Genomic DNA, 18150 nt, shown 5'->3' with positions numbered 1-18150 from the left:
CAGAGACAGGTCAAGCATGGCATCCTTGTCCCGCTTTTGTTTGTCTGCTACGAGATGGCTGGGTGGATGGATAAGGCCATGCTTGGAAAGGCATCGCTATGGACCTGTTGTTTGGAGTACTAAGGCGGGTTTACGATGAGACTGGAATGTTTTTACCGGGAGAATCGAGCGGGTTAGGATCGGTAGCAAAACTGTATCGTATATGGAAAAACTCAGCGCCTCCTTCGTCGACATAGCATCTTATATCTAGGCTCGCACTCCTTGAACGTCATCAAGTCTCAGTGTAGCACACCATGTTGGAAGTGCGGAGTTGAGCCTCAGATTATCAATGAATGACACGTTTGGATGATCCCTTTCTGCATCCTTTTATATCTCATCTTGGGTACAGGGTGGGGTGAGAGGAAGCTCAAATGATGGAGGCAAGCAAGCAACTCAGGCACCTAATGCTTTCGGTTTATGTAAGAGTCAGGTGGGCAAACGGTCAAGCTGAATCATAGATGCTCAGATTTGGCAACAAGGCTTGATGCATGGATCCCTCATGCGAGTATGTTATTAATCCCTCTCAATAAAGCTCGTCTCCGAAACTCCTGACCGATCATGGGCAAAGCGCATGCTACTGGGTATGATCCAACGGGCATCTAACTGCATTGCTCTCCCAACTCCCCAAGCCCCCCATTCCATCCCATCCTACCCATCCATCCACAACGCCCGCTGTCGTCATTACAGTTAAGTGCATTAGAATTTAAACATTCAACCCGTGCTTTGCAACACTTTAGTTCTTTTCAGGGGGCAGCTGGCTTGGTGCGTTTTCGTTGGTGACGCCACTGTAAGCCGGTCGTGACTGCATTCCATCAAAGGGGCCTGATAGGTTCTCTGCCATAGCCTCATCGTAGCTAGGCGGCGCATCGTCATATGGTGGTACATCCTGACCTGGTGCCAGCTGCGGCGGGTATAGCGGATCATGAGCTGGTTGAGGAGGTACTTGGTGAGCAGCCTGAGGTGGTCGATGTTGCTGCTGTTGAGGTGGTGCCATCGAGGCACTCGCCGTGTTTGTTCGGGGCGGCAGACGAGGAGGTAAGCCGTTGGCGGGTGGATTCCCAGTAAAGGTCGCTCGTCCCGGCCGACTAGACCTCGCCGCCTCGACCAGCTCGGGTGGTGGAGTGATACCAGAGAATACCTCCAACTGAGCAAAGTGCAATGGTAGATGGATGACCTGGGGGTTCTTGGATGGGTCTCTGGATGCAATGCCCTTTTTGGGTTTGCCCCAAGACAACCCAAGCTTGACCTCAAGCTCATACCTTCGGGAGAGGTTGCAGGTGACAAATGATGGTGCGACGGTGTTGGGAAGAGGCATATTCTTCCACACATCGTCGGGGATCACTAGCTCCTTTCCAACCTCATCCTCCGGTGAGGAAGTCAAGGGGATGTTGAGGTTGGAGTTGGCGGCGACAACCCATCGGTTAAGTTTCTGGTTGTGAAGCTCTTGAGCCCGAACATCTGTACGGCCAATCAGATCCATCTGAAACGAAACCAGGAAGACCTGTTCCGGGTTGTTGTTCAACTTCTTTGCAATAAGCCTTAGCGGAATGGGCTTATTGCAAGTCAGTATACTGGGGTGGGGCAGACGGGCCGAAATCTCGATAGCCGGAGCCGGAGCGGTGTCGGGGGACGGCTCCGGGGTGGAGGCGGCCTTGGAGTCTTCACTACCCTTGAAGCTGAAGAGTGTACTGCGCTTCTTGTCCGGCGCCGGGGACCTTGGCCGGAACGTAAACGGCCTACGAGCAAAGGCCTCCTGGGCCGTGTGCTTGGGCCGTGGTGGCTCGATTGGTAGGAACTTGAGACCAATCTGATAGCGCCAGTTCTCTTTGAGCAGCCCTGGACGCTGGATTGTGACCTTGATGTAGTAACGGATCTCGGCCTCCATAGGATATCCAGTCAGTGAGGGTGGCAGTGTGCGGGTGACATGGCGAAGGTAGAGTTGCTTGCTTCCGTCCATGACTCTCACACCTCCAATACCAAAAAGGCCACCACCCCCAAAGCCGCCTACATTTGCCACGCCACCAATCTTTGACATGGCCTCAGGGTCGCTGCAGGCATTGTTGATGGGAAGCTTGAAATTGAATGGGAACTCATGCTCGCCTGCCTGGAGCGGATAAGAGCCATATGGACTTGAAGAGCTGGCGTAGTAGTCATCTGGAAAGACCTGCTGGAGCTTGTAGAGGATCTTGTGGTTCTCAGTTGCAAGGCTACCAGGGGGACGCTGGGGAGCTCCTGGTGGCCTAGGAGCGTAATCTGCGTCAAAGGCGTTGGGAGCTTGTAGAGCCGTACCCGACTCGCCTTCAAGCTTGACAACGATACTGCCAATTTGTTCTGGGCGGTTGAGACCCAAGATGATGCGGCCGCGGATGAAGTCAAGATTGGTGTAGAACTCAGGCTGCTGGTCCAAAGCTATGCGGATGGACATGATGGGCGAATAGAAGCTCCGAGCTGGACACGAAACAGAGGCTGATGTGCGACGTGAGGTGATGGAGGAATGAGACGATTTGGGCCTAATGGCCCAATGAGGTGTGATAGCAAATGGGGTGAGCGGAGAGTGATGTGCCCTTTGATGACCAAAAAGGGTGGCCGTATGTGTAGTATGCAGCAATTCAGACCTGGATTATCCTTCTGAAAGGCGCCAGGAGTTGGCAATTTCTCATGGATACCGATGTTTGCATGAGAAGCGGTTCATAAAGCGTTGGTCTGGGGAAGCTTCGGATGGAGCTTCGTCACCAATGCTCAGCCTCCCAGCCAAGCCCCCATGTGGCGGGCGGTCAGCACCTTAGCTGGGAGTGGCTCAGGCATTATGTCATGTGGCTAAGTTCCTCGTGGCTGGTGCCTTTCATCTGGTTTTCACGGCGGCCGGAGTCACTTGTGACCGACAAGACACTGCCGCGCCAAACTGCCAGGTCCATGGGAGGTCCTTTTAAAAGCAACCGCTCCATTCATCCTCAATCTTTCAACATCGCAAAAGTCCCTCCGGGCAGGGATAGTTCTCCTCAGCGGGACTTGTTCCATCACCGGAATTCACGCGACCAACTCTTGATAAAATATCCCCTCCCGACTGTGCCGCGATGACTCCCAACCAAGCCCAAAGTTCCTGTGGAGAAGTCTCTAGGACTCCCCGGAAGAGGTCTCAGACAGGCGGCCTTCATCAGCGGGTCTCGAGGTGCCGCGTGCCGCGTTGCCACCGCGAACGTTGCAGATGCAGACTCGAGATGTTGGTGACAGCCAGTTCATGATAGGCACCTGCTCGATCCAGCAGTCAAACAGGTCTTCGCCTCCACTTGCCGGCCGATGGGAGATCAACCAACAGCATTGAGTGGAAATGCCATCACATTCCATGGACTGGATGGCTTCATCATGCCGGCAGAGTGGATACAGGCCACAGGCCTGAGCCAACAAACACGACCACACCATATCGGCAGTAAGTGTCTGTCAGGGCACCAGGGCCGAGATCGACAGCTCCCGGGCCCGCCTCCGAGCCGTTTCGTCGCCCACTTGGCACTGCACGTCGAACCAACTGCATATCAAGGGTCCCCCAGGACCCCAGGACCAGCCCCCAAATTGTCCACTTTGAGTCGATCGAAATGCTCCGAGGTCGACTAAACTTCCTTTCAAGCAATAGCCCTGTTCCCGAAGCACTCTCATGCATAGTACGAGCCCAGTCCCAGGCCTACTGCGCGCTTCCGCACCAACACGAATCTTAAATCATGCCATGATCCATCTGTCACAGCCGGAACATGCTTGCAAACAAAACTCCCGACGACCAGTCGCAGTCGTCTTCAGCGCCCCCAGCTCGCGGAATGGAACGATGCGGCCCGCTTGCCGCCAAAGATGGATGCCTCCTCTGGCGCTCGTCCACCAACCAGAGTGATATCTCACCGACTTCGTGGCCCTGCATCGCTCTCCGCGCGGTGCAGGCTGCCGCTGTTCCCCGCTTGATCTGGCTGTGATTGGCAGGCTTGGCCCCCAACTCCGCCAACACCTTGACCAGAGATTGTGTCCTGCAGGCAAGAGATTGACCTTCCGCCCTGGTAAAATCGATCCTGGCTTGGCCCGGGATATACTCTCCCATTGCCATGATTTCAGTCGCAAAAGGTTCTGCAGTTGGCATGGCCATGTCAAGTCGTCACATACACGCTGCCTGCGTAACGCTCTTGTTCTCGCAAGCACTCTTCACCCCGGTGGCATACAAGGGTATCGGGTCAAATCGTCAGCTCGTCTTTCGTGGCTCACCTCGAATTCCCGCGCATTGCCTCCTCAGCCGATGACTGGTTGCCATGGCGAGGTACTTGCACTTTGCACGATACGTGCACCCTTGTGCTCTTCCATGTCGATCGTGCCCAAAGCTGGTTGGCTCTCTCCGCCCATCGGGCTTTACGTCTCGCAAGTTCCCGCTCTCAGCCCTACACTTCATTGGCCACTGAGAAGGACATCTCTGGAAGGCGTCCAACTGCCTCCATGGGTCACGGTCCGGATTGTTGCACTGCAGCCATGGCCCCTCCAATTGTGACCATTCTTCTACAGCGCCCCGTAGCTGCAGAGCCTCACATGCATGTCTCTGCTCAGACCGGCACGTAACTGTGATGGCCTGGCCTGGCACCCCGTAGGCAGTATGTGTATATGTAGTGGGCCAAGCCTCTTGTGTCTTGCTCTTGGTTCCTTTCTGTTTTTGCCTCGGTTGCCAAGCCTGTCATGATAACTTGCCAGCCATCGCTGGTCGACAATCGACGATGGCAGGAGACTGTGGTTCAACCTGTCCAGCCTTTGGTGGCTTCTACGCGTACAACCCAAGCGTAGGCGGCAATGCTGTCCTACTGGTCGCCTTTCTCCTTCTCGCTCTGGCGGCCCCCTATCTCGGCTTTCGATCGCGAACATATCTATTCTCTGCGGTGCTCACAACTGGTCTCTTTTTCGAAGTGTTGGGATTCATCGGCCGGCTCCTGTTACACTCAAACCGAGACCACCAAGGCCACTTCTTCCTCTTCTTGTTTGGGACAGTTCTCGGCCCGTCGTTTCTCAGCCTCGCCATCTTTATCATCCTCCCTCATATCCTAGGCATCTATGGGGAGCCCATCTGCCCGTTCAAGCCACTCCTGGCTGGTCTCGGCTTTTGGGGACTCAGCGCTGGCAGTATGCTATTGCAGCTAATCGGCATCATCTTTACAGCATACGAGTCTAGCGGAGTTACTGTATGTACTCCTGAGCATGGTGATAACAAGGCTGTGATAAGCTGACATTGGAGTAGCGAAAGCAAGGCGCAATTGTCACAGCCGCTGGCTTGGCCATCCAAGCCGCCGCATTGGTGGCATGCACTGGACTGCATTTCTGGTTTACCCTGGGCCTCAGCACCAAACGAGGAAGCCTTGATGCTAGACATGTCCAGATCTACTCGTCCTCCCATTTCAAGAAGTTCCTCATGGGTAATTGGTCCTACTCTGTAACGACTGTGGCCCTCGCTAACTCTAGGGCTTAGCAATGGAAATAGCGTCGACTCTCCTTATCGTCTACTCGATCTATCGCCTCGTTGAGTTTGCGGATGAAGTGTCGGGGAGCCTCTTCCAGAATGAGTCTGCTTTTATGGTGCTTGGAGGAGTATTGCCATTCTTTGCTGGCGGCCTCCTGACCTCGTTCCATCCCGGAACTGCGTTCCTTGGTGCCTGGGACTCGACATCACCCCGAGGAACTAAGCGTCACAGACGACCAGATCCGATCCAGTCTCCGACTCCAAGCGGTCATCCCGTCCACCATCTATACGAACCCGATATTCGAAAGCAGCTCTCTCCCACTTCTTCGAAACTCGCAAGAGATTCTGTGGGCTCTCCCGAGTTGCCACCAGGCTCCCTCGGCCTCCCTTCGCATCCCAAGGCTACTTTACACCCATCGAGCCCGAAGAATGATGTGACATCACGCAAGGGGCCGCCTGAACCGTTGAACCTTGCCAACGTTGCTGCTTCGCGACAAAGCTACCGACAAGATTCTGGAGGCCGGGTGGCGAAGGACATGGTGCACAGTGAGGAGCTGTGGTAATGATCCGGGGCGGCAAAGGATCAGATGGACGAGGATACGGCTTAGGAGCACCCGTGATGCTTTGGACGGGCTTGCGAACTGCCGCTGGCTGGCTGGCTCACGTTTCGCATACAGTGGAATCACATTGACTGGGATGCTTCACTGTTGGTCGGATGGAGTACTGTGTATTGGGGCTTGGAGGGTACTGGATACCGTACAATTTCAAGGCTTGACTGTGGATACCAGGTAGTGCTTGGAGTAGTGTGGTCCTCATAGATAGGATTGAAATGTGTGTTGGAGGCATTGATTCAGCGAGCGATTGATCTCAGGGGTAGATATTTGGCGCATATTTTACCCACAAGATAGCGAGTTTAAAGGGACTTTAGGAACTCTATTTACTTTGAAAGACTTTCTCCTCTCTAACATTACCATTTTAGTTTTGTCAATATTTATGAGAGTTTTTGAAGGAGCTGAGGGAGGCATTGTTCATGATCACCCGCCTGGTGTTGGCGATTGATGAGATAGAAACAAGCGCTTCCTTTCCTGAAGATGGTAATGCCCGAGTTTCATATCAAGAAGTACTAGGATCCAATAAAACCTCGTATGTTTGTGAGGCGCAGCGATATGTGATTTGACAAAGGGAGAGGTTACCATCATGGATGTCTCATCCTAACCAAAAGAGCTGTGATTAATCACTTGCAGCTCCCCCTCTCCCCCAACACAGCTCCACAACAAGAGGTTACATCCGAGATTGCCACACTGTGATCAAGATGAAACAAGGCGCACCAACAACCTCTCAGTCTGGGAGAATGACTGGCTCGTTGGTTGGCACATGAGAAAAAAACCGCTCTCGCCTTGAGTCATCTCCTCGGCTCCGGCGGTGAATTGATTATCGAAGCACCATGTGATCAACTCGAGGCATTGATCAGACCATAGAGGTAGAGGTTTATCGTGCAATATCTGTCGGAGTCGAGGGTTGCTGGCGGTTAAGTATTTACTTGCGATGGTTCTTGACCCGGCAGAGCAAACAGGACTAGAGGCTAGCCTGTAGTTTAAACAGTAGAAACCCTTGAAGCGTACTCACTGTTGGATGTTCTCTGCTTCCCCTTGCAGCTCCATTTGGCTTGCACTAACAACGGCCTCGGGCATAATGATGGTCAAGCTTGTTGGGCCAGCGATTGTTTCTCCATTAGAGTCTGTTCTAGCTCATCGCGGACACCTGTTGACTATTCCACAAAAGCCGAGTTGAGCATTCCAGTCATGGAAGCAAGGCGCTTACAGACTCTTCTAGACGCTTGGCGAAAGGCAAAAGACACATGGCCTCGTCCCCCAAATCTCAACCGTCGTGGGCTCTGCAACAACTCAAAAAAAATCAACGAGCCAACTTGTCAGGAGAGAGACAGGGTCTCGTCCATTGCGCCCGTCACGCTCGAGCCTCTTTCTAGCCAGGAACGGGACTGAAGTCCCGGCGCGCCGAACCGCAGGGCAACCGAATCGGGTGTCCCGCCGCCCGCCGATGAGAGCTATCGGCCTAGCTTGGACGCCAACGAACGCCATCGTCTTTTGACACCGAGACATTGTCATGGCGGCAAGCTGTGCCTTGGTCAAACTGCCATCTGGGGGAAGTTGAGCTTCGACAGGCTGTCTTTTGTTGAAGAGACGAAACAAACTCTGGCTGTGAAACAGGGGGAAAGCCTCCTCGGCCTATTGATGACTGGGGAAGCGGCCCGTTGATGATGTTTCTCAGCACAAACAGAGTCTTGAAATGGGAACTTCTGTGATTTAGTCCTGCGATGTGTAGATGCTTGGAGCCCAACTTTCTAGATCAAGCTCCTGTAGCTCGGATTTGTGCGGCGTAGGGGTCTCCTTGGCGAGACTCTTCGATCATTGCGATGGGCTTACTTATGTGTCGCCACGACCTGTAATTATGCCAGCAGATTGTATGTCATCCAGCCTGTAAGCCTCGAAGTGACATCCCAAGTCAATTATGGCTTCAGCCTGGCACTTCTCCTTTCATGAGGTCTCGGGCTTGTCTCAGATATGGCCTCCTTACCTTCATCAGCTGTCCCCGACCACAGCCTTTCACTGAAGACGCCCTCGGTTACAAATCACACCTTGCCCACTCCGGCGATCAAGAGCCCATTGAGGCGCGCCCCAGCCCAAAATCTCCATCCGTTCGGATCCTCCCCTCGAGTCTCTGTTTCTGGGTCTCGGTGGCGCTGCTATCTTACCTTGGCTGAACTATATGTCTACATACCCCTGCATCCTCCGCACGACGCTTGGCCTAGGTCGTCTGTAAGCTTGAACCGTGGCTTGAGATCCTCGTCCAAGTATGGCGTAGTCGGGATATATCCCCCATAATAGGCTTGAGTTCGCCCCCTTGGGCTCGACTTTTCCAGCAACGAGCGAGCTCGCCCTTGAACTTTGGATTCATTACTCAATGTCTTGCCACTTGTTCTCGCGGTTATCAGACATTCTGTTTCGAAAACTCGGCCGAGACCGACGACTCCTGAGCCCGGCGAGCACCTGGGAGAACCCGCGGGCCATCTCCATCACGACGACAATCACCGTCACCAACGAGAAGAGATGGCGGTCGGACCAAGAGTCGAGCCGCAGGCGGAAGACTCGCATGGATACGTCATGCTGAATCTGAATATTGCCCTCATCGTCATCACGTCGGTCATTATGAGCTTGAGGTTGTATGTGAGGGGTGTCATGATACAAGCTCTTTGGTGGGACGATCTGTTGGCCTTTATCGCCTGGGTGGGTTGGTGTTTAGTTGCTTCTGTTGCTCGAGCTGGCTGCTAATGAAGTGAATATAGGTCCTCGCGGTCACCTACTCTTCTCGAGAAATCGTCGCTGTTGGATATGGAGCTGGATCTCACATAAGTTCGCTCACTCCAGAACAGTTGAATGCCTTCTTCTCGGTATGTCTGAGCAAGTCTGGGCTGAAGGTTCACCATTACTGACACGGATATCTTGATAGTTACTGCCAATTAATCAACTGATATTCTTCTGGGCAATCGGATTTGTTCGACTATCCATCCTGGCCTTCTTCCCTCGTCTGAATAGAGAGCGTAAGCGTGTCTTGATATTCCTTCTGGGAGTTGATAACTGACTGAATCTCAGCACATTTCATGGTATGCGTCTGGATAACCGCCTTCATCAACATCGCCATTTCTCTGGTCGGCTTCTTCTTCTTCCTTTTCGAGTGCAACCCTATCATGTGAGTATAGTATGTGCCGATTGTCATTTCCCGCTCTAACAGTGAGTGACAGAGATCTTTTCAACACCGGAAAACCCGATAGGAAATGTGTCAGCAGAGAAAAGGAGGCCCATGTTTTGTGGGCACACTCCATCGTCGGCTCATGCCTCGACGTTGTGCTCCTTGCGCTTCCCCTCTGGGTGGTCTTTAGCAACATGATGACTCGTCCCAAAATCATCAAACTGACCCTCATCTTTTCCGTTGGCTTCTTCACCGCCGTCACGGCATTTATTAAGACTGGCATGCTTATCACGACAGACTTTGCCTCGGATCCGTTGGTATACCTTTGGTTTGCTCATAGAGGCCGTGCTAACACTGAACTTGTAGAACCTACAACATGGCCAGGGTGTGCCCATGGACGGCACTGGAGATTCACATTGGTCTCTGGTGTGGCTGCTTCCCTGCGCTACAGCCTCTTCTTCGCCTCATGTCTACCAAGCTCAAGCTCCGAAGCCGCTTCGAGAGCGGGTTTCTCAAGTTCTCCCGTGGCAGCGGCTCCAGCACTCTTGATGGCGACTGGCATAACGACGCCAGCTTCGGCAATCCTCACTTGGGGAATTACAGCCGAGGAACGAGAGGAGCGGCATCTGATGCTGGCTCGACGACGGGCATGGTGGGGCTTAGAGAGCCCAACAAGGGCATTAGGTTGACGACAGATGTGTTGGTGAAAGTTGAAGATAGGGGTTATCCAAGGGATCGGGTTGAGATGAGAACAAGGGCATGGAATGCGGTTTGAAACAGCATTAGACATTTTTGCTTATGGCGAGCGAGTTTTGGGGGTTTGGTTTATGGCGTTTCTTTTTACTCTCTGTATGCGTCGATGTTGGCGATTCATCTCGATATTCGGCGCCACGATACCCAGGAATGTTACAGTTCCTCACCATGACCATAGATAAAGACCATCTTTCTCAACCTTGTTTAATTCTGAGCTCCGTATTGAGATTTGTGCGTCCAAAAGGCTGTCTTACAGAGCCCCTTTCCAAGATGAGCCATGGCGGTGCCCAGGATAAAGAAAGGCCGAGTCTAGATGAGTTAACTATGGTTAAGCTGTCGGCATCACCGAGAGGCTATGCCATTCATTGGACGGCTGACCAGGCAGCGTGGTCTTGTAGACACCACGTTGGCAACGCCTAACCGACCCATGTCTTTATCTAGCAGAACAAAGAATGCAAGTCGTGGCACACTGGATTTGGAAAGCTGGGATTGGGGCCATACAGTAAGCTATTGTCAACTCATTTGATAAGAAGCTAAACGGGGTGTGGCACACAGATCAGTTTTGTTTTTGGGTGTTGTCATTTGGTTGGCCCAGGGAGACATGAACAAAGGACGTGACAGGTCAAGTCCAGTCGTGATCAACTCACAGACCAACACCCTTCAGTTGGAGCAGACCCGAGAAAGGTTACAATCACAATTGATCTAGAAGGTGGCTCATGTTTCTGCCATGAGTGAAGATATTCCTAGGCATTATGCAGGCATCATGGTAGCTGAAAGTATCCAAGAAGTAAACCCCCCAGTATGAGCGTCCATTGTAGTTCTAGCAGCGTCTTCTGTGTGCAACCACAAGAAACGAGGCAAGGGTTGTGCCATAAAACGCCTTCGCCTATGAGATCTGAGTGTCATTCAGCCCGATATCTTTGAGAAGCAAGTGCTCTTTGTTGTTCATGACCTTTGAGCCTTCCCCAGGTCCCATTCACCCAGACAAATTTATAACCTCGAGCTCCCTCGTTGTTGTTCTCCTTGAACAAACTCAGAACATCACTTTGGCAACGCATTTTCACCTCAAAACACGAAACATTGCGAATTCGCAATGAACGGCAACAACTGGCAACAGTCTGACGACGACAATGAGGACTCGTTTCAACAGGCCACTGACACTGACGGGGATCAACTTGATCAGGACATTGCGGAGTACCGCGCAAACCAGGAGAATCGCCAGAGGCACAACCCCGACTGGTGGGGGACAAGGCACCCGTACCCAGATATTGGAGATCCCGATCGAGAGTTTATCTATGCACGGAACGTTCCCATCTCTGATGAAGAGGTTGATGATGCCGTTACAGCATACAACAAAGTCGCTACGAACCAAGGCACAGAGGAATTCAACACCCTTGGCGTCTCCATGAGGCCGACTACCCCTCCCATGGAGCGGGCCAAGAAGCAGGTGGAGGGCCTAGTTGAGCAAGGCTGCGAGGTCACTGCGGCACTGAGAGATGAGATTTACGAGAAACTCACTCGGGACAGCGGCCTCATTGCTGCTCTGCAGGAGTACTGCAGGAACGGAGATGATGTCCCCAACGCCCACGCCAACGAGCTGCTCAAGATGGTGGACCGCCTAAAAGCCCTCTTCGCTGAGGAGATGGCCAAATCAAGCAGACAGCTCCAGGATCTGAGCGACAACTTTGACAATTACAAAAAGTCCAAAGGAGAGCAGGTGGAGATGCTTGAAGAGAAGTTCAGTGAGTCAGAGACTAAGCTCGCCGAAGCCAAAGACAAGCTGGAGTCCAAACAGAGTGAATTGGACAAGATTCAACAGCAAGGCGGCATGGATTCTACAAAGCAGGCCAACGGACATTCTCAGTCAGAGGACAAGGTAGCCCGTCTCCTCAAGGAAAAGGCTATGCTCCAATCCAAGATTGTCATGTACGAGGCTGGCAAAACCCGTAAGGAGGTGGAGAGCGTTGCTGGAGGTAAGAAGAGCCCGAAACTGTTTGGTTGCTTTGCTGACTTGGGTGATCTTTGCTTTAGATGAATTCAGGGTGTCTGACGAGCACACGGCCGACCTGATTGCGGCCGAAGACCGTGCTAAAACAGCAGACCGGGATCGTCAAGCCGGCAACCACTTTCACCAAGAGTTCTACGAGGTCATGAAGGAGAAAGTGAAGTCCTGGGAAGCCAAGGCTACCACCGCTGACGACGAATCGAATCAATATGGGGCAATGTCGAGTGACGCAGTGCGACTTCTTCACGAGGTGGCCCGCGATTTGGATGGGATGGTTCTCGAGTTTCAGAAAGGCTGGCCACCGGCTTACGAAGCATTCAACAGTGGTCAGATACAACAAGACAGCGTCACCAAAGATGCCCTGGAAAGATCCAGCAAAGGACTGAAAGAGAGTAAGTTGACAACCAGAAACAAGACTTTTCCAACGTGCCGCTAATATAGATTTCAGAGTATGAAGAGAACCAACAAGATATTCGAAAACTAGCACGACAGGAAACTGAATTGATGGAGAGGCTCGAGGATGTTAATCGGCTGATAAAAGAAAAAGAGGAGAAAACCCAAGAACTCAACAAGTCGATCAAAAAACTTGAGGAGGCAGAAGAGCAACTTCAAAGCCTTAGGGCCAAGGCAAACGCGGGCCGCCCTGCGTCATCCCCGCCAGAAGATTTGAAGAAACTAAGGGAAGACCTAAACAACCACAAGGACTGGCTGGTGGAGAGCCATGATGAAAATATTCTCCTCCAGAATGCAAATGAGGCGCTGACGGGCCAGGTGAAGGAGCTTGAGAGGAGAAAGGAGGAACTGGAAAAACAACACAAGGAGAACCAGAACGAGATCAAGAAGCTCCAGACTGAGAGAATACACCTTATAGAAGAAAATACTGGGTTAAGGAGGGAGCGGGATGACCTCAGAGCCGACATCAAGAAGGTCGGGGGCGAGAAGGAGGAGCTGGAGAAGGAGAAGAAGCAACTCGAGTCGGAACGGGCGACTAACCAAACTGAGCTTAAGAGGCTCCAAAACGAAAAGGATAAGCTGGAGAAGCTCCGACAAGACGACCCCCAGAGACTCAATGAGTGTATAGAAGCAGAACAGAAGAAGACGGGGAACCTCCAAGTCGACGCCAAGAAGCTTGACGACCTTCGAAAGGAAGTGGCACAGCTGGAATCGCAGCATGCAACCGATCAAGGCAATTTGGAGAAGGCCAGAGCCGATAACAGAGGTCTGACCAAGGAGAGGGACGATCTCAAGCAGAGTCTTGAAAAGAAACTTGAGGAGGCAAAGTGTCTTTGGCAGGAGAAGAAGCAGATGCAGGTCGACTGCAAGGAGCAAAAGCAGCGACTCCAGAGGAATATTGACAACCTACAAAAAAGCCATGACGCCAAGGAACAGGAAGTGGAAGAGCTCCGCCAGCAAGGGGAGTCCAACTGGCTGTCCGCCGACGCGCTCATTAGGGCCGCCGCCAGGGCAGTTAGAACGGCCGGCAGGCCCGACGACGACCAAACTCCTACCCTGGGAGGAGGCGAGATGTCGCTCATGGACCGGATCAATTACCTCAACCTGTCCGTCTTCCTGCGGACACGCAACTACGTCGAGCTCGCCCTCCGCGAAGGGTGCAACAGGCTGGCAAACATGCTCATCCACGACGCAAACAAATGGGCCGAGCAGTGTAGAGAGGATCTCTCCAAAATGAACCCCAGTGTCAACAACCAGGTCCGAGCATCCATGTACGTCCTCAATGGGCTCAAGAGGGTCATGGTCGCCAAGGACATGAACGAGATCAACAAGGGGGCACGGGAGTTCAAGTACGGGCAGAAGCTACTCACCAGGGAAGACGCTGACCGGGCCACATTTGGCCAACTCATTGATCTCGCGGGCAGCTTGGTCGAATGGCTGGATAGACTCAACATCTCGCATGGCAATCCCGAGATGCGTCGAGGTCTGCAGGCTGACAAGGTGTCTTGGAGGAAGAACATGGAGTTTGTCGTTAGGAGACGGGCCAAGCTTCAGAGTGGATTGAGAAATGATCCAAACCTGAAGGCCAGTGTTTTGCGTCGTACCGGCCTTCATTCTCCCTTGACCCCAGAGAGGTGGGATGATGATGTTTGTCTCGAGGAAGATCTCGGCGACGATGAAGCCGTGTCCCGAGGACGAGGTTCAGAATACGGTAAATGAGTTCAGGGGCGTTTTCTGTCATTCAATGTTTAACGGAGCTGGAGTCTTTGCAAATTTTGCATGTATATCTTTCTTTCTTTCTTTCTTTATGTCGTACCAAACATGTCTCATAGGATCTCAGTCCTTTCCAATGTCATAACCCATGTCGTCTACGGTATTCTAATAAGCCCAAACACGTGATGCTGCCTTTCCATACCGTTCCAAATCCGCTTGTAATAACGAAGCGTGTCCTTTTAATGTCGTGATTCATAACTCTCTTCAAGGGGCGCTGTAACCGCCATCGATGACAAAGTTGGCACCGGTGGCGTAGGTGGAAGCGTCAGACGCAAGGTAAAGATACGCGCCCTGAAGCTCATGAGGCTCACCCTCGCGTCTGTTTCTAGTTAGCATCTGAGTATCTCCATGTCATCAAGATAAACTTACCCCTGGGGAATCTTGTCGTGCCACATCTGTTTGGTCTCCTGGGGCACAAAGTTGGAGATCTCGGTCATGATGTAGCCGGGAGAAATGGCGTTGGCGCGAGCATACTGAGCCCATTCAACAGCCAAACTCTTGACAAGGTGAATGACACCAGCCTTGGCAGCGTTGTAGGCAGCCTGAAGCTGGGGGATGTTGACGATGCCGCCGCTCATGGAAGCAGTGGCAACGAAGCTGCCCGAGGTGTAGTTAGTCAAGGGCTCACCAGTAAGGGTGGTACCCTCGTTCTTCTGGCGACGCCAGTGCTTAGCAGCGGCTCTGGCCGAGTAGTAAGTGCCGTCAAGATCAGTCTGGACGACATCACGGTAGTGGTCGACAGGGCCGTCAACCATGGCGCCCTTGGTCCAGGGGATACCGGCGTTGGCGACAAAGATGTCCAGACGGCCATTGAGGTCCTGGACAGACTGGTCGACAGCCTTCTCAACTGCCTCGGCATCCCTAACATCAACCTGGTAGGCTTTGCCTGTCATCGGGTCAGCGGAAGGTCATAGCTTTGGAGATAACCTCATGGCCGTCAACCAATGTGAGCTTACACTGAATGTTGTACTGCTTAGCGAGCTCCTCGGCACGCTCAGGTCCCTTGGTGTTGCTAAAGTACCAGAGAGCAATGTTGGCACCCATCTCGGCGTAGGCCTGAGCAACGGCCCAGCCGATACCGGCGGCAGCACCGGTGATGATGGCAGTCTTTCCCTCGAGGGAGAAGCGCTTCATGATGGAGCCGCCATCGATCCAACGCTTGTCGTTGTGGACAAAGTTGCCTCCGTTGAGTGGGTGAAGATCAGACATGGTGATAGTTGTGTGGAGTTGTCAAGGGTGTTGTGGAAGAAGGATGGATAGAGGGGAGAGAAGGAGGAGGAGGACGCGGAGGTTATGAATAACGGCAGACCGGAGTGCTCCTAGCTCAGATCATGAGCTCCTACACCAAGAAACGGACCCTCATTAATTCAACACTCGTTGGATCGGATCCGCCCCCGTATCTCCTTGCCATTCTCCCGACTTCTCCCCCGTATTTCGGACAATGGCATCGGACTAGTCGTTTACAAATCCCTGAAGCAACGGTCCACGCATGGCACTACGATCCAACAATGGGTGATGCGGCGTCCCAGATAGGAAGTCCCGGGAGCAGAGCCTGACGCAACGGCCCTAGACATCACCGCATCTTGGCGAGGGGGCGCCCCGCTTCTAGGCTTCCGGAGTACAGCGGTTTGGCTGATACCTGGCGCGAACTGGCATGTGTCGGACGTCGAGTGGTGCGCCAGAAAGCACCGGGGAAACGCGGCGGATGAGCGGTCGACAGAGGTGAACATCTGCTAGAGCATGTACGACGCCGGTCGGCTGGAGACCGACGTTTGGAGCCCTGATCTGAGGGTCGCCGATTGGTCGGCACCCCTGCTTCCGGAACTGCCCCCCTGGACCTTGAGGGCCTCACCTTGGAGGTGTAATCGTGCGTCGAGAGAGGCGTCCCTTGCTTGCTGTGTTGGGTTCATAGGGGACCTAGATCCCTGACCGTCGCTGGCTATAAGGGCCGCTGCAACGCTCTGCAATGCAATGGCGCTTGGAAACGCCTTCCATTCCGTCAGCTGGGTTTTTGAGCCTTGCCCCGCGCGAGTGAGAAGTGAGCATATCGACAAGGAAGAGGCAAGCAATCAGTTCCATCATCTCATGGATCCAAGACCAAAAAGAACCCGACGTCACTGGTGGGGTTACCCCACCATAGCTCGAGGCACCTTGGGACCTTGGGAAGTACATGGTACTTGTAGATAGTGGGGGTTCCTCCTTCCTCCCGTGCCGTCCTCACCTTCTGTAAATGCTAATGCTAGGGTAGGAACCATCGAGGTCCCGGATATTGGACACCGACACTCCTTCCCATCCCCAGACGCAAGGAGCAGACGCGGGACGCAGATATTTTCTTGCCACGGGATCCGGCGGCTAACTCCCCACGTGCAAAATCTCTTGCATGAATCATGCCATAATTTGTGACGCCGTTGATAGTCTTACGCTTGTCAATCACCGTCTTAATCACGGTCAAGGTTTGTTACCAGGTTAAGAGACAGACCACACGAGCAGGGGTCGTCACAGCCGCCCGCGAAAGCAATCCATCACCATCCAACATGTCAGAGGCCAAGGCAGAGATTGCGTCCTCTCCAGGGACTGCTCGACCATACGACTCGAAGCTAGGGATCGTGACTGGAGGCTCACGAGGTCTGTCAAGCACCCCATCTTGTCACCGTCTCGCGTCCTTTTTGAGTTGACTCGTCACAAAGGAATTGGTGCTGCTGTTGCTGCCAGATTGGCCGCCAAAGGGTGCAATCTACTCCTCGTATACACGTCCGATTCATCGACTGAACCTACCAAGAAGTTCTGCAGTGAGCTGTCGTCTTCCCACAAGGTTCAATGCTCTGCTGTGCAGGCCGACTTGAGCAGCCCGGCTGAGGCTGCAGCAAAGATTGTTGAGGCAGCACGATCTTTCTTTGGCTCATACAGCCCGAACAAGCCGTTCCAAATTGATATACTCATCAACAATGCCGGCGTTGCTTCGAACCAGCACATGAATGACCCTAAGCAGGGTCCTATTCAAGAAACCGAGTTTCAACGTGTATACTCTGTCAATGTCCTGGCTCCGCTTCTCCTCACACAAGCCGTCGCCCCGCATCTCCCCGCAAACCGAGCTGGCCGCATCGTGAATGTTTCGAGCGTATCGTCGTCCATCGGCTATCAGGGACAGTCCGTCTACGCGGGGAGCAAAGCGGCCCTCGAAGCCATGACACGGACCTGGAGCCGTGAGCTGGGCTCTCGCGCCACAGTCAATGCTGTCAACCCTGGGCCTGCATGGGGAGACATGTATGCGGCCGCCGGAAAGACGTTTTGGGATATCAACCAGCCCTATGTCGACGCAGCGCCTCTGGCGCAATATGACGGTGAGGCTGATGTCCTTGCCATGGCAGGGCCGGACGCCGAGCGCTTCGACCATATCGTACGCGAATCGATGGGTGGCCGACGGCCAGGATTCACAAGTGAGATTGCAGGCACCATCGATATGCTGTGCTCTGCAGAGAGTGGGTGGACTACGGGCAGCGTTATCTGTGCCAACGGCGGCATGAAGATGTCTATCGCTTAGCATGTTGCCCACGTTGTTTGGCAAGAGTCTTCCGATTCTGTCCCATGTGCAAAGGGACGATATCGACGGGTCGATAGGCCCAAGATTCCCATTACAATGGTAACATCCGAGACGGCTTCCTGCTTCAACAGGCGGAAAACAAACATTGGAATCTTGCCCACGGCGAAAGATGATTTGCCCAGTACAAAAGGACTCGAGCTTCTCCCAGTGAAACCCCACGTGAGACCATTTCGGCTCGACTTTCGTGCATGAGGGTTGCCATAGTCGTTGATCGAACAAGCCTGTATGTGTGATACGGAAGCGCTCTTTTGCATGGCGAATTCACTATCCTCACAGGTAACCACACAC

General features: G+C 53.1%; 5 protein-coding genes and 1 pseudogene across 6 annotated transcripts, besides 1 other annotated feature; 4 read left to right on the top strand and 2 right to left on the bottom strand.

Moving 5' to 3' along the window:
- Positions 1-772: 772 nt before the first annotated feature.
- NCS54_00678000 (Arrestin-N domain-containing protein) lies at positions 773-2464 on the bottom strand (the record flags this gene model as incomplete). The annotated part of the gene is made up of 1 exon (XM_053152225.1): positions 773-2464. The coding sequence occupies one exon, from the start codon at positions 2462-2464 to the stop codon at positions 773-775; it is 1692 nt and encodes a 563-aa protein (XP_053008200.1).
- A 2263-nt stretch (positions 2465-4727) lies between these two features.
- On the top strand, positions 4728-6072 carry NCS54_00677900 (Hypothetical protein; the record flags this gene model as incomplete). Its single annotated transcript, XM_053152224.1, has 3 exons — positions 4728-5234; positions 5291-5465; positions 5519-6072. The coding sequence occupies exons 1-3, from the start codon at positions 4776-4778 to the stop codon at positions 6070-6072; spliced, it is 1188 nt and encodes a 395-aa protein (XP_053008199.1). The 5' UTR covers positions 4728-4775.
- A 2451-nt stretch (positions 6073-8523) lies between these two features.
- Positions 8524-10052, top strand: NCS54_00677800 (annotated as a pseudogene). Its single transcript has 6 exons — positions 8524-8814; positions 8874-8978; positions 9038-9128; positions 9181-9277; positions 9330-9590; positions 9644-10052.
- Positions 8524-10052: a sequence feature.
- A 1071-nt stretch (positions 10053-11123) lies between these two features.
- On the top strand, positions 11124-14207 carry NCS54_00677700 (Hypothetical protein; the record flags this gene model as incomplete). The annotated part of the gene is made up of 3 exons (XM_053152223.1): positions 11124-12003; positions 12062-12427; positions 12484-14207. The coding sequence occupies 3 exons, from the start codon at positions 11124-11126 to the stop codon at positions 14205-14207; spliced, it is 2970 nt and encodes a 989-aa protein (XP_053008198.1).
- A 258-nt stretch (positions 14208-14465) lies between these two features.
- On the bottom strand, positions 14466-15470 carry NCS54_00677600 (Hypothetical protein; the record flags this gene model as incomplete). The annotated part of the gene is made up of 3 exons (XM_053152222.1): positions 14466-14580; positions 14631-15147; positions 15218-15470. The coding sequence occupies 3 exons, from the start codon at positions 15468-15470 to the stop codon at positions 14466-14468; spliced, it is 885 nt and encodes a 294-aa protein (XP_053008197.1).
- A 1325-nt stretch (positions 15471-16795) lies between these two features.
- NCS54_00677500 (Hypothetical protein) lies at positions 16796-17802 on the top strand (the record flags this gene model as incomplete). Its single annotated transcript, XM_053152221.1, has 2 exons — positions 16796-16886; positions 16949-17802. The coding sequence occupies 2 exons, from the start codon at positions 16796-16798 to the stop codon at positions 17800-17802; spliced, it is 945 nt and encodes a 314-aa protein (XP_053008196.1).
- Between the last annotated feature and the right edge of the window lie 348 nt (positions 17803-18150).

Source organism: Fusarium falciforme, chromosome 5 (genome assembly GCF_026873545.1).
Source record: "Fusarium falciforme chromosome 5, complete sequence".
Taxonomy (NCBI): domain Eukaryota; kingdom Fungi; phylum Ascomycota; class Sordariomycetes; order Hypocreales; family Nectriaceae; genus Fusarium; species Fusarium falciforme.
Note: the sequence above shows the minus strand (reverse complement) of the source record. Positions and strands in the feature narration are given on the sequence as shown.